Source organism: Cricetulus griseus, chromosome 4, assembly GCF_003668045.3.
Source record: "Cricetulus griseus strain 17A/GY chromosome 4, alternate assembly CriGri-PICRH-1.0, whole genome shotgun sequence".
Classification (NCBI taxonomy): Eukaryota; Metazoa; Chordata; class Mammalia; order Rodentia; family Cricetidae; genus Cricetulus; species Cricetulus griseus.
Genome location: NC_048597.1, coordinates 86,387,447 through 86,413,675, shown reverse-complemented (window position 1 = coordinate 86,413,675; position 26,229 = coordinate 86,387,447). Strand labels below are relative to the sequence as shown.

The 26,229-nt window shown below is 43.4% G+C and overlaps 1 protein-coding gene across 1 annotated transcript in view; it reads left to right on the top strand.

The window, feature by feature from the left end:
• The window catches only part of N4bp2l2 (NEDD4 binding protein 2 like 2), a 60,453-nt gene extending 42,298 nt beyond the window's left edge, over positions 1 to 18,155 (top strand). Inside the window, exons 7-8 of the mRNA XM_027413748.2 lie at positions 14,566 to 16,277; positions 18,112 to 18,155. Of these exons, the coding sequence (XP_027269549.1) occupies positions 14,566 to 16,277; positions 18,112 to 18,152 (1,753 nt within the window). The 3' untranslated portion in view covers positions 18,153 to 18,155. The remainder of the gene's footprint in view (positions 1 to 14,565; positions 16,278 to 18,111) is intronic.
• Positions 18,156 to 26,229: the final 8,074 nt, after the last annotated feature.

Here is a 26,229-nt window from a genome sequence, read left to right as displayed (position 1 = left end):
CAGGTGTCAAGCAAGTGTTTAGTGTAGAAATGACAAGGACAGTATTGGCACTAAAAATTATATGGAAATTACTACAAATTATATTGAAAATGGAAGGTGGGTCCTTAGGAAACAAGATAATATCATTGGTAATTATTCTAAGGTAAGAACTAAAGGCAAGAAGATATTGTGGAAACATCAAACTAAAATTTGAACAAGGGATGACAGACAGAACATTAGATGGAAAGGTGGCTAACTGTGGTGAGGAAAAGTTCAGACCCTGCTGAGTGCAGCAAAGTAGCAATGACAGTACCATGGGCCCTTCAGTCACTGTCCAGAAAAGAGACCACCATTCTCATGATGCTACAGGTTTGTACTGTTTGTACTGTTGCTGCCCCAGTCATAACTTGACTAGGGTGGTGTGAGAATAAAGAAAAGACAGGCAGATGGACAGACAGACAGAAAGCCGAGATCAGATTGTCCAGACTCCTGGCTAGAAAAACCGCAGCACCCTGGAAGCTCAATGTGTTTATTGTGGAGTTGGAGAGAGAGAGAGTTATTGCATTCAGCTGGGCAAGGAGCAGGGCTTATTACATACAGTTGAACAATGAGACAGGGTTATCTGATTCAGCAGGGAAGTCCCTGCAGGAACACAGTCAGCAGGCAGTAAACATCAGAAGAGGCTGGTGTAGACATTTTCTGCACACACTGTCAACTCTCACATTTGGTCCCCCAAAGAAGGCTTTGCCATCCTTCAATGCCTCGCCCCACAGAGGTGAGTGTATCTACATGGGTCTGAGGCTCTGGGGTCTTTGACATGTCCAGCTCATGTCAATGCACACGTTTGGACGCACACATTCTTTTAGGACTTTACTCGGCTTTCTCTGCTTTCTACAGTGTAGAAAGAGATTACATTTTTGTTTTCTCCTGTGATACTGCTTTTATAGATACCACTGCTATCATTATTGATTTCTGTTTGGTAGTATGTGGCAGGCTACAAAACTGGACTCTTAGTGCTAAATGTGTAGGGCATCTCCTTCAGGGCTCACAGATAGGAAAGGGAAGTCCTCAGCTGAACCCACTTACTCCTGGAATCAGTGGGAGGAGGGTGAGGACTAAGAGCCTCCAGGACTCCTGCCTTTCAGGCTCTGAGTCCTCACCCTCCTCCCACCTGCCTGTGAAGGGAAATTCATAGAGGCTCTAAGGCAGTAATGCGAAGGTTGATTTTCTTTATCTATTAAAAACATGGAACATGATTGAAAATAGACTTGCTTTTAGCCACTTGATTTTTGTACCTACGTTCTAAATAAGAGACCTTGACATGAAGCTTGTTTGTTTTTTTCAAGACAAGGTTTCTCTGTCCTGGAAGTAGCTCTTATAGACCAGGCTGGTCTCGAACTCACAGAGATCCTCCTGCCTCTGCCTCCCGATTGCTGGGATTAAAGGCTTGCATCACCACCACCTGTCGATATGAAGCTTCTTTGTAATTTAGCTTTTGAAGGGCCAGGGACTGCATCCAACTCAGAAACACCCAGAAACTATTAATATTGTATATTTTATAAATGATTTTGATGAATGAATGTGATGATACTGGCTGTTGCTAAAGCCCAAGGAAGACTAAAGCCACAAACTATTCACAGGGATGCTTTTAATGTGTTGTACAATGGGAAGTCAGCTTGCTGTGTATAGCTCAGCGGTCCTAGGGGCAAGCTCCAGTACCAAAATGGCAACACCACCACCAGCAGCAGAACCCCACAGCTCCACATCTGTAACTTAATAAAGGACATGGAGACAAGGAGAAGTCAAAGCTAGAGGACAGGACAACCTTTTGGGGGCAGGGGAGAAGCCTACAGAAAATGACAGTATCTGATTTCTATGGCCAATGACTTCAACCTTTTAGACATAAGTCCTTTGAACATAAAGGATATAAAAAACTACTGGCCAGATACAAGAAGTCAGCTGCCCATCACAAAAGTCAGTTTCAATATCATTTCCCTGGTATGTATGTCTTCCTTTGAAACAAACAGTGAAATCTGCACAAAGGAAAAGAAAACAAAAATCAGATGTATGGCAGGGTGGTGGTGGCGCATGCCCTTAACCCCAGCATTCTGGAGGCAGAGGCAGAGGCAGGTGGATCTCTGAGTTCAAGGACAGCCTGGTCTACATAGTGAGTTCCAGGACAGCTAGGGCTACATAGAGAAACCCTGTCTCAAAAACAAACAAACAAACAAACAAAAACCCAAATGTATTCTGAAGCACGGCTTAAAGCTGTGCTGCTCCATCTGTGCTACGAGAGAGGAGAAAATAGACAATGTGCTGAGCAGCTTCTGCAAATGGGAGATGCTCCATCTGAGCATTGCATGGGGCTGGGAGAACTCAGGTGTGACTGACAAATGGGAGGACATGACCAAGCACCCCAGGAGCACACTGTGATAGAGCTGTTGGGCCTGCTCTGTTTTTAAACACACCAACTTGTATGTAAGTCATATACCAACAGTCTAGATAATATGGACAGTGGGGCAAACGTTCTTTCTTTTCTGGATCTGGGTTACCTGACTCAGGATGATTTTGCTTCTAGTTCCATCTATTTACCAGCAAATTTCATGATTTCATTTTCTTTTAACGGCTGAGTAATACTCCGTTGTATACATGTACATTTTCTTTTTCCATTCTTCTGTTGAGGGACATCTAGGTTGTTTCCAGTTTTGGCTATTATGAATAGAGCAGCAATGAACATGGTTGAGCATGAGTCTCTGTGGTAGTTTGAAGCATCCTTTGGTATATGCCCAAAAATGGATCTTTTTTCTTTTTGTTTTTTGTTTTTTGTTTTTCGAGACAGGGTTTTTCTGTGTAGCTTTGGAGCCTATCCTATAGACCAGGCTGGCCTAGAGCTCACAGAGATCCGCCTGCCTCTGCCTCCCAAGTGCTGGGATTAAAGGCGTGGGCCACCAACTCCCGGCATATATCTGGATCTTGAAGTAGATTGATTCCCATCTGAGGACCCACCACACTGATTTTCATAGTAGCTGTACAAGTTTGCACTCCCTCCAGCAATGGATGAGTGGTACCCTTATTCCACACCGCCATGAGCTGTTATTTGTTTTATTGGTCTTAGCCACTTTGACAGGTTGAGATCCCAAAATAGTTTTTATTTGCATGTCTCTGATGACTAAGGATGTTGAACATTTCTCTGTGTTTCTCAGTCATTTGAGTTTCCTCCTTTGAGAATTCTGTTTAGATCTGTACCCCCATTTTTAATTGGGTTATTTGTTTTCTTGGTATCTTTTTTGTTTTTTGTCTCATCTATATATTAGATGTGTAGTTGGTAAAAACCTTTTCTCATTTAGTAGCCAGACACTATCTGAATGGTATCCTTTTCTTTGCAGAAGTTGTTCAGTTTCTTGAAGTCCCATTTATTACTTGTTGATCTTAGTGCCTGTGCTAATGGTGTTGTGTTCAGAAAGTCTTTTCCTGTGCCAGTGAGTTCAAGGTTATTCCCCACTGTCCTAGCTAGTCTTATTGATGCTAGTCAATTTGATGCAAGCTGGAGTTACCCAAAAGGAGGGAACCTGAATTGAGAAGATGCCTCCATAATGTCCACTGTAAGGCGTTTTCTTAGTTAGTGATTGGTAGGGGAAGGCCAAGCTCATTGTGGATGGTGTCATCCCTGGCCTGGTGCTCCTGGATCCTATAAGAAAGCAGACTAAATAAGCCATGGGAAGCAGCCAGTAAGCAGCACCCCTCCATGGCCTCTGCATAAGCTTCTGTCTTAGGTTCCTGGCATGTTTGAGTTCCTGTCTTGACTTCCTCCAATGATGTACTATAAGTGGAAGTGAGTCAAATAAACCCTTTCCTCTGCAACTTGCTTTTTAGTCATGGTGTTTAATCACAGCAACAGAAACCCTAACTAAGACACCCACTTTCTCTTTTATCAGATTCAGTATATCTGGTTTTCTGCTGAGGCTGGTCTTTGATCCATTTGGAGTTGAGTTTTATGCAGGGTGGTAAGTATGGATCTATTTGGATTCTTCTACATGCAGCCTTCTAGTGTGACCAACACCATTTGTTGAAGATGCTGCTTTTTGTTTGTTTGGTTGTTTGTTTGGTTTGGTTTTTTTTCGGTGTGTGTTTCTGGCTTTTTTTTTTTTTATCAGAAATTAGGTATCCATAGGTGTCTGGATTTACATCTGGGTCTTCTTTTATAAATGCTGAGGTGTAACTAATGTCCTTGAGAAGCTTCTCATTTGCTAAAGTTGATGCCACATGCTCTGCACACAGAGTCCCTGTGAAAAAACTTTCCATTTCCCTTCTATTGGAGGTTAGTTCAGTGGCCTCCCTGACCTATGTATTTTTTGTCATAGCATGTGGTAGAAGTCAAAGTTGGGTCAGCTCCTTAGACGAGAGTAAAACATTCAGTCCAAAAGGTTGAAAACAGCTGATTGCCAGAATCTAGCTCCAGTGGGGTTTAGGTCCCAAAGGGGAAGTGTGGAGTCAGTGAGGGAAGGAGACTTGACACAATCTGAGGGTGTATCAGGGTGGCTGCTTGTTTATTGGAAATAGGTTACACCTTCTATAATCTATAATTGCATTGTAGTTTAATCACAAGCAATATTGAAAGCATGCTTAATGATTCCAGGATGAAAGCGGTCATCAGCGCCATCACAGTATTTTTCAAGGAGCAAAAAGCCAATAGGTTTAGCAAGAATCTAAATGCCTACTGTCCTCCAAGGTTCAGTAACCTTGCCAGGTGCCCTCTTTTTTTTAAGATTTTATTTATTTACTTATTACATATACAATGTTCTGCTTACACATTTGCCTGCATGTCAGAAGAGGGAAGAGGGCACCAGATCTCATTATAGATGATTGTGAGCCACCATGTGATTGCTGGGAATTGAACTCATGACCTCTGGAAGAGCAGCCAGTGCTCTTAACCTCTGAGCCATCTCTCCAGCCCCCCTCTTTTTTTTTTTTCCGGTTTTTCGAGACAGGGTTTCTCTGTGGCTTTGGAGGTTGTCCTGGAACTAGCTCTTGTATACCAAGCCGGTCTTGAACTCACAGAGATCCATCTGCCTCTGCCTCCCAAGTGCTGGGATTGCCAGGTGCCCTCAGCCTTCTCCTGTACAGTCTCAGCCATATTGGAAGCTGTCAGACATTGAGTCCTGAGAAATAAAACCACAATTTTCATTCTTCAAGGGACATGATGTAGTGTTTGTAACATGGAACACAGCATGGAACAACATTGAGCTGTTTTCTAATTGCATTCCTTTGTGCCTTAGTCTTATAATATTGACTTGTTGCCCTCATGTGCTCCCAAAAGGGAAGGTCCTGCTATCTTATTCTTTTTCCATTATATCATACCATTTTGATTTCTTCAGTGTATGTTTCTGTATATGGCAGAAGGGGATCAAGTCAGTCTAACTTCTTAACAATCTGTTTCCCATGGGGCATACTAGATCTTGCCATTCATCCAGTAAGCCACTAATCATTGGCACTATTCTATACTTATTCAGTGAGCTCTTGCCCTGAAGGGCCTCAGGCTTTGGATCTGCGTTCACTGTTTCTCTTGATTATATGGTTTTCAACCCTGGGACCAGGTGTGCCCAGTTAGTAAATCTTTAACTTCAATATTCTTGGTGTCATTAAAGGGGCATAATCAGATTCTTCTGTGGGAGTAAGCAGAGCTATCATGATATGGTTCCATGGTGGTGGAAAGTTTTTCCAAAGAATTATTAGTTTAAAGAGACTGCCATTGTATATAGTCTCATCCCTCACCATAGCCTGCACAGACTTTCCCAAAGGAAAAGGCACAAGGAAACTCTCATAACACAGTGAGGATTGTTAAAGATGAAAGTTAAAAGGTGCTGGAGAATTGTGATGGCAATGTCAAAATTCTGGAACTTTGTCAAGCAGCAGTAGTCACCATGTCATCCACACCAGTTGATGATACAAAAACACTGAATGCAGATAAACAGAAAAAAAAGAAAAAAAAAACTGGAAACAGCCAGAAAGTATCTCTCATGGCCTGAAAGCAATCAAAGTAAACTCTTTATAGTTCAACAGTGGTGATACATTTAAAGTGACAGTCCATGGAAGACAGTTGCACATACATCAAAACCCCCTAGAAATACCAGCAAGTTTCCAGTGAGTAAAATTATTGTCTATCAGATGGCCAAGTTTTATGTTAACTTTTTAATGTTAAAATGACTACAAGGGCCATGGCCACTGGTAAGTTGTCCTTACTCAAGTGAATATTTCCCCCATGCTCATGCAGGAAACTGTAATAAAACAGTGGAGCACAAAGAGAAAGAAGGCAGGCAGGGGTGATAAGGGAGGAAGGTGTCTTGGGAAGAAAGGACTTGGCAGGAGTAAAAGGGAGAGAAGAGTAATAGGTATGCTTTGTAATGTGTTCAACAAATGTCTCTTGTTCTATTCTCAACAGATAGTTTCAAGTTAGTCCAAATGGAAGCAAGCAGCCATGTGTGGTGGCCCACTTCTTTAATCCCAGACTGGGGACTCAGATGCAGGCAGATCTCTAAAAGTTTCAAGTCAGCCTGGTCTACATAGTGAATTCTAGGCCAGCCAAGACAACATAGTGAGACCATATCTCAAAACAACAAAAGGAGGCAATAGATGAACCCAGAGAGGTTGAAACAACCATAATTATTGAGAATAAGGACTTTCTGCTACCTCTTTGTGTTTGCACTGAGATTCACTTCGTTATTTTGGGGACCACCACCCATACAGGCAGCATTAGATGGGGCTCCAATGAACTAGAAATGACAGGCAGAGATGTTGTATCATCTTACTGAGATGTTTTTCTTGATTAACTACCAGTTCTTATAGAGCTCTAACTTGTTTTCAGAGCCCCAAAGCAGTTCATTCTGGCAGTCCTTACCCATTGCTGCTGGAACGATGGCATTTTGGAGTTTGTTACTCTGCCATATGGTTTCCTTGAACGTTGGTTTTGTATCCTATAACATTTCCCAAACTTACTTATTAATGCTATTGATTTGTGTACAGATTTTTTAAACTTGTATACTCAGATAATTACATCATCTCCCAGAATAACATTTTTTCTTCCTTTCAATTTAGTTCCCTGAAAAAATTTAATATAATGATTCAGGGACAGTAATACTAATAAGCACGTGATTAACATGTATCAGGCTTTGAGTTAAGTCCCAACCACTGAAGGAAAAGCAACATAATGGGGAATTCTTATGAAAAGATATCAAAGTTACTGTAAATATTTGTACAAATGCTAGGCAAATGCTCTACTACAGGCCACACCCTCAGCTCTCTTTTTACTAATCTTTTCTTAAGGCAAAACAACCTCATTTTATTGACTAGAAACTCAGTTGATTTTCCCTCATGAAAAACCTGGTTCATTACAAGCACAGTTAAAAGTGACAAGAAAAAATACTGACTCTCTATTTTTCTCCAGAATTTTTTCAACCTTTTTTTGGGAGGGGGGGTTGTTTTGTTTTGGTTTGTTTGTTTTTCCAGACAAGGTTTCTCTGTGGCTTTGGAGGCTGTCCTGGAACTAGCTCTTATAAACCAGGCTCACAGAGATCTACCTGCCTCTACCTCCCAAGTGCTGGGATTAAAGGCATGCGCTACCACTGCCTGGCACATTTCTTTTCTTTTTTCTTTTCTTTTCTTTTTTAAAATTAATTTGTTTTTTACATTCCAATCCCAGTTTCCCCTCCCTCCTCTCCTCCTGCTCCCTCCACTCTTCCCACCCCCACCTCCCATCTGCTCCTCAGAGAGGGTAAGACCTCCCTCTAGGATGTCTACTAAGACTGTCCCATCATCTCCTTGAGGCAGGACCAAGGCACCTCCCCCACCCACACACACACACACACACACACACACACACCCTGTGTCTAGGCTGAGCAAGGTATCTCTTCTTATAGAACGGGCGCCACTAAGTCACTTTGTTCAGTGGCCTCATATATTGTCCCAGTCACACTATTGTCACTCATATTAAGGGAGTCTAGTTTGGTGTTATGCAGATTCTCAACCTTTCTTGTGTGATTCTCTTGTTTCCCCCTTTCACTTTTAAGCCATGCCTGCCTTCAATGCATTGCCAGGAATTTCTGGTTTATATTGATACAAAAAAAAGGAAGATGAACCCACAGACATTTTCAAGGCAGTATGAGGTCATGAAAACAGGGTTTTATGACATCTGAAACAAATTTTATAGTGATCCTGCCCACAACTAATTTAACAACTGCTTTAGCACCTCATCTTTAGGAAGATAAACCACATCATTATCCTAACCGATATGACTGATATAGACAGATCTGTGGATAAACCCATTGACTCCTTGTAAACACATAATTCCAAACACTAGGAGCTAAAAGATGGTTATTACAGAAAGCAGCCATCTGGCTGAGAACATTTGGGGTACCATTGGTATCTGTCAATGTCATATAGAGGAAGAGCAAAGATTCAGTCATCTGTCCTGTGTTAAATGGATGTCATTGAAGAGCACCTGTATTAGTAGATCTGTGTAGCCATTCTGCAAGAAGGAAACATTACCCCCATTTAATAAAGAAGACACATTTACATGTGATCCTGTCTGCATGTACTTTGATCTCAGATTGGAAGAAACACTTACTGGAGATTGCTGGTATATATAGGGTTCTACAGTAGGAGATGCCACGTCTGCCTTTTCCCCTGGTTACTTTTTCTCATGGAATCGTTGCTTACCATGCTCCTTCTTTTTATTCTCCCTTTCCCTGCTTTCCTCCATAGTCAGTTTGGGCTTCATCTGGATACTCTCTTACTTTTGTGCCCTGGTCAAGTTCCCTTGGTCAGGTTAGCGCGCCTCTAAGAAACACCCCTCCTAGTTCTTGAGAAGTACATTGTGTTCCTGCCCATGAGCTTGGGTTCTGAGCCATCGTCTAGTCTTACTCATCACAGATGTCTTTACCTTGCTTATTTCTTATTTCTTCCTTCCTTTCAAGGCTTCAGTCCATGCCTTTAGCTCTCCCGACTTCCTGCTTATGACTCACTTTTGCTTAGTGATGCTTTTCTTTGCTAATAGGGCCATTCATCCTTAAGTGAATCAGCACAAGCGAGATCAGGTTTACCAAGCCTGACCCAGCTGTGATGAGCCTCTTACACTGTATAGATCCTCGTCCCTGATGAAAATGCATCTACTGATCAGCTACATCAGAGGCAAGTGCATTCCAACGGAAGTCACCATCACCGCTGCCACCACCATATCTCTTACCTCACAGGAGCCTCACAAGGTTGCCGGCTTATGAGTGTTTTCCGGAAGGCCTGGCTCACTAGAAAAAGGACAGTAACTCTAAAGAGCATCAATGGATTCAAGATGTGGTGGCTCATACCTCTAAACCTGGCACCTGGGATGCTGAGGCAAGCATTATTGCTGAGAATTTGAGGCTAGCCTGGGCTACACAGCATGCACTGTCACTGTGTCTAAAGTGTCATCGATGAAGAATTGGTACACGTCTGTCACACTTCTTTGGTTCTCACATACCTTGCACCACTTTCTGTGTTCATCCAAATTCCAATCCTTACAGAACACTTTGATGACCTTATAGTAAAATGCTTTAATACGTGGCCAGATGTTTCAGATTTAGAGTTGGGTTTTGTTTGCTTGTTGTTTTAGATCAGCCTCCTTCTTTCCTGATCCCTGTGGTCATTTCTCCACAGGCATGGTGGCTTATCATCATCAGTCATATCCTCAATTTATTCAGAATAAACCCTCTGCAGGACCCTATGAGTGTAGGCATGTATTCTACCACCAGCCACATCCACAGCTATTTTCATATACCATTTATTTTCTTTAACAATTAATTGTCCTACATAGGATTACTATTGCTGTGATAAAACACCATGATCAAAGCAACTTGGGGAGGAGAGGGTTTATTTGTCATTTCCACATCACTGTTCATCATTCAAGGAAGTCAGGACAGAACTCAAACAAGGCAGGAACCTGGAGGCAGGAGCTGATGCAGAGGCCACCTGTGTGTAGGGCGGCGGGGTGGTGCTGCTTACTGGCTTGCTTCTCATGGCATGCTTAGCTTTCTTCCTTATAGAGCCTAGGACCACCAGCCCAGGAATGGCACCACACACAATGGCCTGGGCTCCACTTGCCTACAGCCAGATCTTATGGAGGCTGTGATAGTTTGAATGTAATTGCCCCCCATAAGCGCATAGGACACTATTAGGAGGTGTGGCTTTGTTGGAGTAGGTGTGGCCTTGGAGGAAGTGTGTCACTTTTTTGAGGTCTCTTTTACTCAAGTTTCCCTCAATGTGACACAGAGACCACTTCCTGTTTCCTGCAAGCCAAGATATGGGATACTCGGCTACTTCCCCAACACCTATATCTGCCTGTGCACTGCCATGCTTGCCGCTATGATGATAATGGACTGAACCTCCGAACTGTAAGCTGTCTCCTCAATTAAATGTTTTCCTTTATAAGTGTAGCTGTAGCCAGGAATGACAGCACACACCTTTAATCCCAGCACTCAGGAGGCAAAGACAAGCAGATCTCAGTGAGTTCGAGGCCAGCTTGGTCTACAAAGTGAATTCCAGGATAGCCAGAGGTGTTACACAGAGAAACCAAAATAATAATAATAATAATAATAATAATAATAATAATAATAATAACAATAATAATAATAATATAATAATATAAATTCCATGGTCATGGTGTCTCTTCACAACAAAAGAACCCGTTTCTAACTAAGACAGGGGGCATTTTCTTAATTGAGGTTCCCTCCTCTTAGATGACTCTAGCTTGTGTCAAATTTACATAAAACTAGCCAGCAAAATGTTAATAGCTGTGTGATAGCACATGTCTTTAATCCCAGCACTCAGGAGGCAAAGGCAGGTAGATCTCTATGAGTTCAAGGGTATCCTGTACTACAACGTGAGTTCTAGGTCATCCAGTGTCACACAGTAAGACTCAGAAAACCAAAAGCAGCAGCACCAACAGCAACAAGTGGTCCTGATGTCACATTTCTATAATCCCAACATTTGAGAGGCTGGGGCAGAAAAATCAAGAATTCAGAGAAAGACAAAGCTACATAGTTCTAGGACAACTCAGGTATGGATTTAATAACTAGTGTTGTACTTTGGGCTTAACTAGAATGTTCATTGGCTGACTGCAGCTCACAGAACTGACCACACATAAGTGAGGTCTGTTACCAAGGATGGCAGTCCTTTGTGCAGTGTCTTTTAAACAGCTGTTTCTAGGTCCATTATCCTTCCTTCTTGTTCTTTCCAAGCCAACACCTGGGAATACATGAGCAAGGGCAGCAACAATTAAGTGTGATGAACATGACGTGTTCTTATGTCCTGTCTCTAAAAGCTAGCAGCATAGAATACTGCATAGTGACCAAAGGAGGTTTACAATCCATATTGGTGGGGGAGGTGAGATGGCTTAGTGAATAAGGTGCCTGCTTCGTAATCATGAGGACCTAAGTTTGAATCCCCGGTACCTCTATAAGGAAGCAGAAAGATAGACAGTGGTATGCCAGCATTGGGGAGGCAGCGACAGATAAATCCTGGGGGCTTGCTGGACACCTAGTCTACTCAAACAAATTAGGAGGCTTCAGGTCCAATGAGAGACCTTGTCTCAAAAACTTGGGTGGTAAGTGATAGAGAGGACACAAACATTGACTTCTGTCTTTTGGGCACTCACAGGCACATATACATGCATGCACATGATAGAGAGAGAGATGGGGGTGAGGTAGGGAGGCTAGTTAACTAGCTCATTGGTCGGTGTCCAATCTGGAAACAACTGACTGACTATTACCTTTTTCTTACCATCTTTTTATCCTTCCATGTTTCTCTGCTTGCTTATTTTCCTATTGCTCTATCCTTGGCATTTCCCTCCTCTCTTTCTTTTTGTTCTTTTCTTTCTCCTCCCTTCATCCCTTCCTTTGTTCCTTTCTCTCTCTTTTTGTTCTTCTCTCTCTTTCTTTCTTCCTTTCTTTTGGTTTTTCATGACAGGGTTTCTCTGTGTTTCCCTGGCTGTCCTGGAACACACTCTGTAGACTGGGCTGTACTCAGACTCAAGAGATTCAACTGCCTCCGCCTCCCAAGAGCTGGGATTAAAGGGGTACGCTGCCACCATTTGGCTTTACTTAATTATTTCATGTGTGTGTTTTTGCCTGTATCCAAATATATGTATTACATTTGTGCCTGATGTCTTCAGAGGCCAGAAGAGGGCATTTGATATCCTGAAACTGGAGTTACAGTTGGTTGTGAGCCCCCATGTGGGTTCTGGGAACCAAACCTGGATACTCTGTGAGAACAGTGCTCTTACCCAGTGAGCCCTCTCTTCATTCCCATCAACTATTTCTATTGTTCTCCTTCTAGTAGGTTTTCTGTGCTTTCACTGGTACCTTGTCTCTGACTCTGATCACTCTCTGTGGAAGTGGGGGGGACTAGTCTTTATGTGAAAAGGTAAAAAGTTCACCAAATCATTGAAAAGCACCGAATACTATCTTTAGCATCTCTCAGGAGTGTCACCCTTTGGACATGAGACATGATGTCATCTGTAAAGCTTACAGTTGAGCAATATGCAGTTGAGTTACACAAAAAAAAATTCACACACTCAAAAATCTCAATGGTTTGAGTAAGCTTACAATTTTGTGCTGGGCTACATTCATGACTATTCTGGGATGCATACACCTTATGGGCTGCAGGTTGGATGTGCCCAGCAGTGTCAAGTATTGTCTTCACTTATGAAGAGCTATGTGTAGAGGGATTTTTCTTTGGGCCACCAGCTTACAAAAAACTACACGGAGACTTATTATTAATTATGAAAACTCAGCCTATAGTTTAGGCTTGTCCCACTAGCTCTTATAATTTAATCAACCCATTTATATTAATCTATGTTTTGCCTTGTGGCCTTTTACCTCTCTTCCATCTTACACCTCCTGTTTCCTCTCCATGTACTCTGGTGTCCTTTCTGGCACCTAGATTCATTCATTTCCTCTCTCTCTCTCTCTCTCTCTCTCTCTCTCTCTCTCTCTCTCTCTCTCTCTCTGCCTGGAAGTCCTGTCTATCCTCTCCTGCCTAGCTATTGGCCATTCATCTTTTTATTAAACCAATCAGAAGGCACCTTGGCAAAGACACATCTTCACAGCATACAAAAGGATTATTTCACAACATCTGTGCACTTCTGGTGTGAGTGATGAGAATTCTGTTTCTTCTTGAATGTGATATCTTTCTTGTCACTGTGCATCATAGGTTGGTTAGCATACTGGCTTCAGTGCCATATGTTGTAACACATCACCAGTCACTGTGCCCACCAAAATTGCCTTCACACATTTCCAAAACCTGACAAAGTAGTGGCATAGCCTCTGGCTTAGGGTCATTGCTAGCCAGAAAATCCAAATACACCACCAGATGCTGGACTCTAGTTCACTAGTAAGTAGTACATCTAATGTGATGGGACAACTTGATTGTCAGTCTTTTGTATAAATAACCCAGTCATTAAAACCATGAAAAAATTTGCCAGACTAAGGCTATTCCAGCCACTTCTTATCTATAAAATCTAAATTATTATAAAATCTGTTTTATTCAAAGAAAACTTTTTTGTTGTTGTTTTCCTTGTTGAGGTTCTAAACAAGATTATAGGAAATTAATTCCTATAAAATATCACCAAATATGATATTTCTTTTGTACACATGGAACATTTTCTTCAGTATAAATACTAGGTGTTCCAGCCCAGGATGATGTTGTGGTTTTTGGGGATCCGCCATGGAGGGCCCTACCCTCCATGGGGAGCAGAGGGGGGAGGGAGTGGGGGGGCTGCTGGGGTGTTGGGAGGGAGGGGAGGGAGAGGGAGAAGGAATTGACATGTGAAGCAAGCTTGTCCCTAATTTGAACTAATAAAAAAATGTGTATGTAAAAAAAATACTGGTGTTCATAAAGTTGTTGGCTTATGAGATGAGTGTGTGTATGTGAGCTTTAACTTCTTCAGTGTGTACTAATACTTAGTGTAGCGGATTTTAAGATCTCATTAAAAGTGATTGTAAGATGTGCTGAGGCTGAAGTCTACAGGTCCTGAAGAATGAACATTTGAATACAGGGCCACGGCTAAACTCCCGAAGTTCACTGTCAGGACATGATGGTTCAGGTGGAGAGCATACAAGGTTCATCCAGGATCCTGAACAGATTCCTCACCACTGATGAGCATACTGAAGTCATAAAGTGATGATGCCACTATAAGAAGCCTTGCTACACCACCAGCAGGAGAGCTTTGAGACATGCCAGGGGATCTATAACATGGAAATGACTTGAAAGATTAACTTCTTGATGTTAATCTGCAGATCCATGGCTAGGCTGCTAAAGCATGTGGATAGAAGACCCACATTAGTTCTATGTCCAACTATTTTCTTTATCCAACCACAATTTCTGTTACCTTTCTCCACAATAAACTCAATTGCATGAGAACAAGAAAAAAAAAGTAATTGTAAATACAATACAAAGGATGCAGGCACTCTTACTAATGAGTTTTACACAGTGATATTTTAGAGTTTGCTAATATTACATAAAAACTAAGTTGTGCCATTTTGTTTGTTCTTTATATTTCAGAGAAAGAGTTTTGAAGAAAAGTGCATACAGGCTTGACAAACCCAAACGGAAGAGAAATAGAAAAGGAAAGAAAAGGAACAGCAGTTTTAGTGAGAACTCACCTGCAACCTTAGGCCACCTTGCACCGGGAAGTCAGGGGTCATCTCAGAGCAAAGGGGAAGGTTTTGAAGAGACCAGGAGAGAATCAGGACATTCCTTTACTGGCAGCCTACAGAAGGAAGCAGCAGATTGTGTAAATGGCTATGAAGAGCAAAGTTGGCAAGACACAGAGAGCATAGACAGTTTCCAAAATGTTGTGACTACAGTTGCATGGGACCACATACCTAAGAACTGCTTCCCCGAGGAGGAGGAGGAAGACCTGTTTCTAACTTTATCATCGGCACCAAGTGAAAGTTCTGCCTCTTATCACACAAACACTGACCATCTTTCTTGTGTCGTAGTGAGGGATGGCTGCTCAGGCATGAGGGTGGAAAGGCACATGAGAAATAGACCTAAGTCAGCTTTGGATACACAGGACATGTTTGCTGAAACCCCGAGTTCATTTTTGCAGAAGACAGAGGTGACAGATAAGAGTTGCCCTGATGAGTTTGCTGTGCACCATCAGAGTGGAACCAGAACGTCAGAGGAAATTTTACGAGAAGAGGAAAGGGTTAAAAGCAATTGCTGGGCTTTTTTTACAGCTAGTTTGTCTGATGAATTACAGAGCCAGCCATATTCTGGCAGTTGGCCTAAGGGACCTCATAAGTTTGTGTATGAACAGAGACCCAAGAAAGATAGATCTCGATTTCGGAGACTGGTCTGTCCTGATAGTGAGGAACAATTGATTAAGTTGATTTCTACATCTGAAGGAGCAGCAAGCTCAGGAAGTGGCCCAGAAATACCAATGGAGAAGCAACTGAGAGATTTGTCACCTAAAGCTGAAATGGTAGATTTACCCAGAGACCCAGAGACAAACATCTCCAGTACTTGTGTCCCCCATCTACACTCCCCAGAGCATCCTGTAGAGTCAGCAAAGGGTACCCAAGGGATGCAGGGGAAGATTTGTAATTTGCCGCCAAACTTTAAGTTACTGGGACAGACTCCTATTAACCCCGAAGCAAAGGAGAAATGTGACCGCTTAACAGAAAATCATGGAATGAACACTTTTTTGGTGGGGGAAGATATTTCCAAAATAATCAATAAAGATGAGACAAAGCAAAAAATGATGATCTTTGACCGTCATCTGCCATGGTTTTACCTTGATACCCTCCATGATTCTCCTCGAAGTATTGTCCAGAAACCTTGTTCTTATCTCCTAGCATTTAACAGAGTCGGGTGCACTGTGTATTTTTATAAAAATCCTGTTACTTCTCTCATGCTACATTATCTGTCTAGTTTTTGCATACTTTCTAACAACAAAAGAGCACTTCTGATATTCGAATCTCAGAAAAGCGTGGATAGGACACTAAGCAATGGAGAGTTTGTTCCCTCAGATGTTCTAAGTGACCAGCCTGCTGCTCTTTGCTCTTTGAGGATTTCCTCTGATACTCAGTTTTTAAATGAGAGACTGGATGAAGAGCTGAAGACGTGGGAAGACCAGGAGCCAGTGCAGTGCTTACCAGCTGAGGACAGCCAGGATTTAATAAGCAGGAATCGTCGGTGCCGTGGGCTGTCATCAAAAGAGCTTGCCCTTCACCCAGTCAAACATTTTGGATTTCCTGGAGTTCCAAAAGGTAAATTTCTTTTATTTATGAAAAATAAAAGTCCAAGCCATCATGGTGGTGCACATTTTTAATTCCAGCACTCAGGTAGCAGAAGCAGACTGGTCTCTGAGTTGAAAGCCAGCCTGATCTACAAAGAGAGTTCCAAGAAAGCCAAGGCAGTTATATAGAGAAACCCTGTCCTGAAAAAACAAAAACAAAAGCAACAAAGAGCCAAAAGTCCAGTTTAATTATGCAAATACTTTATGTCATGGGTTCTCTTCTGTGTTAGTGACATCTTGTAGTGTTGACTTTGGGCATCACTGCAGCAGTGAAAGTGAGGATCCATAGCGAACAGTGTTTGACCTATCAAGCTGCTGTTCCTTGCATCAAGTCTTGAATTTTCCTGCTGGAGAGATGGCACAGCAGTTAAAAGCTCTTGCCACTCTTGCTGTGGACTTAGGTTTGGTTCCCAGCTTCCATATGATGACTCACAACCGTCTACTACTCCAGTTCCAAGGGATCTGATGCCCTCTTCTGGCCTCCATGGGTATTAAGCATAGATGTAATACACATACACGTTTTTATTGTTGTTTATTTAGTTTCTATGTATGGGTATTTTGTCTGCATGTATGTCTGTATGCCACATGCATACCTGGTGCCCACAGGGCCAGAAGAGGATGTCAGATTTCTGGGATGGGAATTACAGTTGTGAGCTGTCATGTGGGTGTTGTGAACTGAACCTGGGTTCACACACATTTAAAAAAAAATCTGTGTATCTTTATAATTAGTACATTTCCCTTTTTTGACATGTGAACTCCAAAGTTTTCAAAGAAACTACCTCATTCATCAGTAGTCCTAAGAGAAACTTGCATTTAATTCTCTAAGTACAGTGATGGCTGTGCACTCTGCAGTCACCATTTTAGGAGAGTCATTCATTCATTGCATATATCCTGTGTCCAACCCTAAGTTAGGTTAGATTCAGATTTTCTTGACTTGAGAGCATCTCACCATTGCTGTGATCTTTTTGGTCCACAGTGGACAGCATCACTGTTGTTGAGGGCTGCTCACTTTATGCAAGCAGCTAATGGAGGACTGGCTTGGACTGTTACATAGTAGACTCTACAAACAGTGCACAGATGTTTTGGATTTTTGTTTGTTTGTTTTTGTTTTTTGGACTCACAGAGATCCACCTGCCTCTGGTAGGACTAAAGGTGTGCACCTCTACCTCCCAGCCATATTTTTTTTTGTTAGTTTGATCTTTTTTATAAATAGTGATGTAAGTGAAACTAGAGGTGCCCCAGGGTACATTTTGGAATTAGTAGTAAATTTTAAGTTTAAAGATAAAATGTGGAGCTGTTGCTTAAGGGTAGCAGGTATTTCTGACAAGCACATTTGTTTTGTGTCTAAAACCAAATGTACTTTTTTTTTTTTTTTGGTTTTTCAAGACAGGGTTTCTCTGTATAGCTTTAGAGCCTGTCCTGTCCTGGAACTCTTGTAGACCAGGCTGTTCTTGAACTCACAGAGATCCTCCTGCCTCTGCCTCCCAAGTGCTGGGATTAAAGGTGTGCACCACCATGCCCCATCCAAATGTACTTTTTATAAACTGCTTTTTTGTTGTGGAGATGAGGACTTGCTATGTAGTCTCTCATATGCTGGGATTATGTTCTTGGACCATTGCTCGTTGGGATATATTTACTTCTCTCCTTAGTCTTTGGGGAGGCCATGTTGTCATTCATGCACACACAGAGAGCAGCACTTAACATGTCAGACTGACACTGTACTTGTAATGTTTCTTTTGACATTTGAGGAATGCCTGCACAGAAGAATTAATAATTATTTTATGTATCTCAATTATCATTTCTAGAAAAGGTAGAAGAATCTTGGCAAAAAATGAAAATCCCTTGAGCTGTAAGTACTTCTCGTCACAGAGACCCCAATATGGTCAGAAGGAAATGGGTGTTGACATCGCCTGGTTGTAATAGCACAGATGTATTGCAGTTGAAGAGTTGTTACCATGGCAACCCTGTCTGTGCTATTGCATGTTCAATGCTTCTCTTCAATTGCACATCTTTCTGTGAACTACAACAAAGCTTGGATTGTTGCTCCCAAGATTTAGTCCCCATTTCATTAGTTAGAATGCATTTCTGAGCATTCTGACAACAGTATGTGAGAGGTTCCCCCACACACACACACCACTGGTATGTAACCAGAGCTAGGAATTAGGTCTGTAGATTATGTGTAAATATTGTATATGAACAGATGCTCTAAGAAAAGAGGTAGCATGGATAGACACTTGTCATATGCTATACTTGACACTGGAGTGACAGTAAAACAAATGTATCACACTTTCCCCAAAATCTGACGTTATGAAGTAAATACATCTGCTGGGGTTGTCAGTGTGTACATGTCTATGCTTGGTAAGAATGGATAGTACATGTGTTGCACATGTTTTCTCTCTTCATCTAACTCATTTCTAAGAGTAATCTATGTGAGAAATACATGTATACTCAATAGAAATGTCTTCCTTTTTACCTGCTCCTGCTGGAAGACAACCGTGGATGCTTAGGAGGAATGTAGAGATTTGGAGAGACCTGTGGAATAAGTTAAGAGTGCTAAGAGACTGTGAGGACCCAGGAGAAAGGGTTGAAAACTTCCATTTTATTCCCCAATGTGTTGTGTTGCTTCATATTAGACATTGTTCTGGATACTGAGGGAAAGCAGTAAGACCCTTCCAGCTCTCCTGTGGTTTACATGACAGCAGTAAGGGAATGTTTCCCTTCATCTCACTGTGGTGGCCTAGCATGACACAGGAGGCACCTGTTCAAGTAACGTTCAATGGCCTTGGCTTTATTTTGCTGTGATGAATCTGAGTCTCTTCTCCATGCTGAATGTGAATATTTTGTGTTCAGGACATGCTCTATATGTACCTTCTCATCTCACTTGAACATTTCCAGAGGTCTGTAGCAACATGAGCAACTACAGTTACTTTGAGAAAGAGCTTTCTGCTTTTGTGTGTCATAATGTACTGACAAATAGGTTTATAGGGCAAATAGAAATATAGGAAGAGGCAATTATAAGGAGAACTTGCTGGACTGTAGAAATCCCAAGGCTGTGTCTGCCTATTTCACAATGCTCTGCACTGGTTGCTATGTGTTGTTAGATACAGTCCTTTGTAGAGGCTGAGGTAGGCCGAGGATGTGTTCCTGTGTGCCTGTCCTAGAGCTGCTGCCTGCTGTGTGAACTGAAAAAAATGAATCTCCTCACAGCCTCAATTTCTTAACGTGTAAAAATAAGTTGACAATATCACTTTGTAGTGGAGATTTTTAAATGGGGATTAAATAGTGTGTGCAAAGTACTTAGAATAGTGCCTGAGATGTAACGGGCTCTTAATACTGGTTCATTTCTATTCTCTCGGCACCTCCTTGGGCAAAGCCCTCTGGAAAAATAGAACTCGTGTGATCTTGGGCGAGGAAAATATTGAGCCAGAAACTTGCTTACAAATTTGCATAAATTCTTGTAATGATCATTAATAACTTTTGTACTGTAAAGATCTGTACCTCAGGGAGTGAGAACAGGAGGTAGGTGAAATGGGCAGAACCAGGCAGAGGGACTGAAGGGACAGCACAGGTCCTAGATGCTAGAAGAGTGTCATGAGCATGGTAGTGAAGAGGACGTTCGAGCAGACTCCTTCCCGGGGCATCCTGTCTGTCCCTGTCTGGGTATATGCTTGTTTGCAGCGTCAATCTCTGCTTCCTGCCTGCTACTGGTGATCCTGATCACCTAGAAAAGCCAGGGTGCCCAGTGCTGACCCTCAGAGGTCCTCCCCGATCGCTCATGCCCATGGGACAGCAGCACGGTGTGGATAATAACTGCAGTTGTTGCTCTTGATGAGTTGTGTCAATAAACTGGTCAGCAAGCAGTACCACTTTAAACACTGTGCTGCCTGATGCTAAGAGCTTTGTCACAGCTTCATTTGCAGAGGAAAATGAGGCACAGAGAACTCTTTAATTACTCCAAGATTGGGATGGTAGCCTGTATGCAAGTATTGGGCTGGGGCCACAACTCTAGAATTCTGAAATCCCAAAAAAGACTCTAAAATCCAAATGTCGTGTTGTTTATCCAACCTTTAAAAATGGTAAGATATCCAATAAAATATTTAACTTGGCCCTTCTTTTAAAAATATTTATTTATTTCAAGTGTGTGCATGAGTGTATGTAAGTGCGTAAAGGAGCCGTGGGAGCCCGAGAGGCATCCTATCGCTTGAACTGCAGTTACAGATGGTTGTGATCCACAGTGTAGATACTGGGAATCAAACCCAGGTTCTCTGCAAGAGCAGCAGATGCTCTAAGTCTCTGAGCCTTCTCTACAGCCCCACCTTCACCATTCTTAAGTGTATTTTACTTTATTCATAACACACCCACTGTCATGGCCACTACCTCCAGGGCTGCTTTCAGTTTGGGAGAACCCACTGTCCTCACCCAATCCTAGCTCCCTATCCTGGCCTTCACCCCAGCATCCACTTTTTGTTTCTGAATTAAGTGTGACATTAATTTGTCAATAAGTCTGACCTAAACAGACAGGACATGGACTTTATTTCTTATTTACTCACTTGGCATGTAGTCTTTATGTATTTATCTTGCTGAAGAAATAGTGTGTTTTCATTACCATGCCCCTCCTCCACTCAGAATACAAAGCAGTATTTGTTCCTGTATTGTATTATTTCAACAAACAAACATTTGATTAGTTCTCAGACTATCTGACCTCTAGCCATTTGCTTAGAGATCATGGGACCTATAATATAACTAGAGGTTTTGATTTAGTTGTACTTAAAACAGAAAAAAAAATTTGTTTGAAGAAGTATGAGTGATTGTTTATTTCCTCACTGTCCAACATGCAGACATTTGCTTAACCCCACTGCTTTCAGAAAATTTTTCCTTTGCAGCCCACCTGTCTGACCTTCTCCAAGGAATAACCCTCTAGATACAGTGTGTGTGTGTGTGTGTGTGTGTGTGTGTGTGTGTGTGTGTGTGTGTGTGAGTGTGTGTGTGTGTGTTTCTATTGCTGGGAGTGGGAGGACTGGGGGACTGGGAGCCTTCCGTGCCTAGCCACACCTCCAGCCCTCAGAGCCTGGGGGAGGGGAGAGAGGGAAGCACGCCGGGCCTTCTATGCACAGCCACACCTCCAGCCCTCAACTCTGTTTTGTAACTGGACTCTGAACTCACCTTGTCTAAGCTCCACCCACAGCCCCACACCTTCCAGTGCCTGGCTATATGGGTTATGTGGATGAATTGTGCATTTTGGCTCTATTGCTACAACCTGTCCCCAGCTTCTGTTTAAAGTGACAACAACTGAACAACCAGGGCCTCCAGAGAAACCCCAAAGCAGCTTCCTTTGCACTTCTGTGAGTGAGGTTTCAAGGAAGAGCCGAAGGTAAAGTTGCCTTCACCCTGCCATCTGTAGTGGATATTGATCACTTTCTTCAGAGTAGCTCAGTGCCTCCTCCATTTTCGCCTTGTACATGTTTGAGTTTTTGTTGCTAGACTGAAGGTCTAGACAAGAGCCAGAGTTTGTGGAGTCATTTTGTCCTCTGAAGTCCCAAAAGGCCAAGAAAACCAAAAGTCATCCACAGAACCCATATCTGGCCAGGACCCAGGATTCTGGCAGCACAGATCTGCCCCATGCTAAGGGGGCTGACGTATTCTCCTGTCTGTCCTTGTTCCCTTCCCACAGTCTTGTTTGGAGACAGGGTTTCATTAAGTTCCCCAGGCAGTCATTGAACTTTCAGTGCTCTGTCTCAGCCGCCCAACTAGCTAGGACTAAATGTGCTTAATTTAATTTAAACTAGCCCTGTGGTCCCCTAGCCTCCCCCTACCTCCTACAGCTTCTCTAAGTCATCTAGAAGAGGGATGAGGGAAGAGCCAGGAAGGAGGCAGAGTTAGGAGGAGGGGTAGTCAGCCAGCCAGGGAGGAGACAGGCATCTGGAAAATTCTTTCTTTGGTGCCTTAAACAGCACAACATTTGTGGCTTTCCGGTGAACACATTAGAAGTCACTCCACTGTAGCTGTGCCTAAGGATAGTATTGGAAATATTTAACAGTGGGCAGCCACTAATTTGAACCATCTTTATGGTTTAATAATGCTTACCATCTCCCTGGCCACAAGCCTTATGCTGGCTTCTAGAACACTGCAGCTTTCCACACCTTTCCCCGCATTTATCACCTTCTAATTTCCAGAAAGAAGCTTTAGGGAAATGGATTAGGTCTACTCCCCTCTGTGGGCCTCTTCTTAAAACTTGTACAGTCAAACCAAGTGTCCTTGTGCCTGTGGCAGACGTCAGGTACCACTGAAATGGAAGATGCAGCTCTTAACTCTGGGGAGGTGTCTGACAGTAAGAGAGTGAACTATGGTGCTAGGGATGTGCTTAGTAGTAAAGTATACACTGAACATTCCAGAGTGTTGAGTTTGCTCCCTGGAACCTCAGAAGCTCATAAAAGAGGGAGTGGGGGTTATGCTGGGGTGAAGGGGGTATGCTGGGGTGGGGTGGGGTATGCTGGGGTGGGTGGGTGGGGTATGCTGGGTGAGATGGGGTATGTTGGGGTGGGGTGGGGTGGGGTATGCTGGGGTGGGGTGGGCCAGGTAGGAGGTCCACATCAGGCTGTGCAGAGGATTTGTCTGCCCAGCTTCTCTTTTGCACTGTATTTCTTGTTTCTCTGACTCTTTTTTGTTTGTTTTGGGTTCAAGACAGGGTTTCTCTGTGTAGTCCTATCTGTCCTGGATCTCTCTCTCTCTGTAGACCAGGCTGGCCTCGAACTCACAAAGATCCATCTGCCTCTGCCTCCTGAGTGCTGGGATTAAAGGCCTGTGCCACCACACCTGGTGTGTGTGTGTGTGTGTGTGTGTGTGTGTGTGTGTGTGTGAGAGAGAGAGAGAGAGAGAGAGAGAGAGAGAGAGAGACAGAGAGACAGAGAGACAGAGAGACAGAGAGACAGAGAGAGAGAGGATGTATATGCCACACATGTTTGAGTGCCCCTGGAGACCAGACGGGCCTTAGATCCTGTTGCTAAAATTCCTTCCATAGGGGAGGTAAGCAACATCCTCTTCTTACTGTCCTAGCAGAAAACTGAGGCAGGGCTCCACCATAGTTCTCTCTGGACATCCAGTGAGTCTCAGGCTTTCTTACAGATCATAGATGAGTGGTTTCACCTGTAGGTGTGAAATCTCCTTCCCTAAAAGTCTTCGCCCAGCAGGGATGAGGGCTGTCCCACAGCCATAACAGATGGAGCCCTCTTTCCTAGTCTTCTGGGCCAATATCCTCCAGTCCCTCCCCAAGGTTGCATCTCATTAGGACAGAGTTGCCTACAACAGATGGTAGGGAGATGCATCCACAGGTGAGGGTCTCATGACTCTCCTCCCCACCTCTCTAATAGGGGATAGAAATAGTCGACAAGCCCAGCTAGGATTTTTGCAAGCTGGAATGGTTGAATGCCTCAAGGTGGGGGTTGTTGGGCTCAGAAGATGGTCCTGTACAACAGTTTCCCTGGAACTAGTATTAAGGTGCTTGTGAGCCACTGGGAACCAAAGTCCAGTCCTCTGGAAGAGCAACAAGTGTTTGTTTGTTTTTTTTTATTAAATTATTAATATTTTCACATATACTTTCCCTCTCCCTCTCCCTCCCCCACCCCCATTCCTTCTCCCCCACCTCCAACCTACCCCCCACCCCATCCACCCGCCACTCCCCAGGCAGGGTAGGGCCCCCAACCAGGGTTCCACCAAGTCCACCAAATCTTCCTGTGCTGGGCCTAGGCCCCTCCCCATGTGTTCAGAGACAGAGCGAATCCCTTCAAGTGGGATGGGCTCTCGAAGTCCCTCCCACCCACCAGGGCAAAACGCCAGTCCACCTCCCTCTGGAGTCATTCATGATTTCTAGTTTCCTTGGGGTAGAGGATTATAGGCTGGTAAACCTTTGCTCTATGTCTAAAAATCCCAGGAGTGCAGGGGCCTCCCCATTGGCATCCATGATCAGGGGGCTGGATTAGTCCTGTACTGTCCTCCCAAAGAGCATCTGGGGTCGATATGCTTTCCCTTTTTCAGGCCAACTGTTTCTGTGGGTTTCTCCAACCAGGTACAGACCCCTTCGTTCTTCATTCCTCCCTCTCTTCAACTGAGTTCCAGATTTCAGCTCAGTGTATTTCTGTGGATGTCTGTCTCTGCTCTCATCAGCCACTGGATGAGGACTCTAGAATAGCATAGAGAGTATTCATCAATCTCATTCTAGGGGAAGGGTTTCTAGGCCAACTTCTCCTCCACTGCCCAGACTGTCAGATCGTGTCATCCTTATAGGTCTCTGGAGATCTTCCTAGTTCCAGATCTCTTCTCGGACCTATAGTGACTCCCTCTGATATGGTATCTCTCATCCTGCTCTCTCTCCTCTATTCTTCCCCCAACTCAATATATCTGCTCCTCCATTTCTTCTCCTCTACTCTTCATCTTGTGCTCTTATTGTGGCAGCACCCACTTCCCTACCCTCATGCTCTCAATTAGCTCGGGAGTTCATGCCATTTCCCATTCCTGGGGTCCATTTATCCCTTAGAGTCATTCATGATTGCAACAAGTGTTCTTAACCCTTGAGCCGTTTCTCTATTCCCCATGTATGTGTGTATATGTGTGTATACATGTGTGTATACATGTGCACACGAGAATGTGACAGTGCATGCCTGCAGGGCCAGTTGTCTTGTGCTATCTGCCTTATTCTTTAAGACAGGGTCTCTCACTGAAGCTGTAGCTGTAGCTACTGGGATTGATCAATGAGCTCCGGGCAAGCCACCTATCTCCACTCCTCTCAACACGAGTGTTACAGCATGCCCTTCTTTTTACACGGGCCTGGGGCTTTGAACTTGCATGCTCATGCTTGCCCATTAAGCACTTTTGCCCACTGAGACATCTCCTCAGCCCTCAAAGTGTGTTCTAATCCCAGTCTGTACTATCCACACGCTACATGTGACACAGCCTCATGTGACTAGTAGTAGTTCCTTACTGGACAGAGATTGGAATGAGAAAGGTAGAATTTGAGGCTGAGCAAAACCATGTTTGTCAGCGTGTGCTCAGTATGCAGGAGGTCTTAGGTCCACTTCCCCACATGTGAACTCTGTCGGGGACAGACAGAGACACACTAACGGTCACCACTCTATGACAAATGCATCTTCTCTCTTCCTCACTCTCCTCCACGACAGGCACAGCAGCCCTTGAAGTACTAAGGACCCAAGAAGTATGTTTCATGCTGTGAGGGGAATTTCCAGGGAGAGCAGCTCACCTCACTCCCACACCCCAACCCAGCAGAAGCCCAAAGCTAGTGAGATGTCAGGCAGCCCCTTCCTGCTTGCACAGCTCCTTCCTAAGGCTGGTCTGGTCGGGAAATGTATGGTCTTTAATGTAGATTCTAAGTCTTAGAAGGACATCATTTCTTTCCCCACAGTTCCTTTTCATAATGTCCATACCTTAGGTGCCAGACATAAATACAATAATTGTAGCCAAAGTCACCAATATCTCAGATTTTCGAGGATGTAAATTTTGAACACTGTTTTGGTCCAAAAAACCAGGATCATCCTATTGCTTCTATAGGGAAATAATGGAGAGTCACAACCAGTGCCTGCCAATGGGTGCCACCAACTTCTGCAATTTGAGCTTGACTTTTTACAAATGGTCCCAGGACAATCGCCCCTGCTATGTGGCAGTAGAGAAGTATCTACACAGCCTCCTAAGTCCACTCGATACCTAAGGAGTATGAAGAGACTTAAGTTGCCTAAAGCTTTCTAAGGATAGTTTTGGCAGGCCGATAGAGGTACTAAGAAACAGTGCAGCACCCTGGAGGAGTGTGCATCAGCCCTTGGGACACCAGCCAGATGCTGGTACACACGCAGTAGGGAGACAATGGCCTTTCTGTTACTGCTCAGATGTGCTTGTCACATTCTTTAATCGCCAGCGGA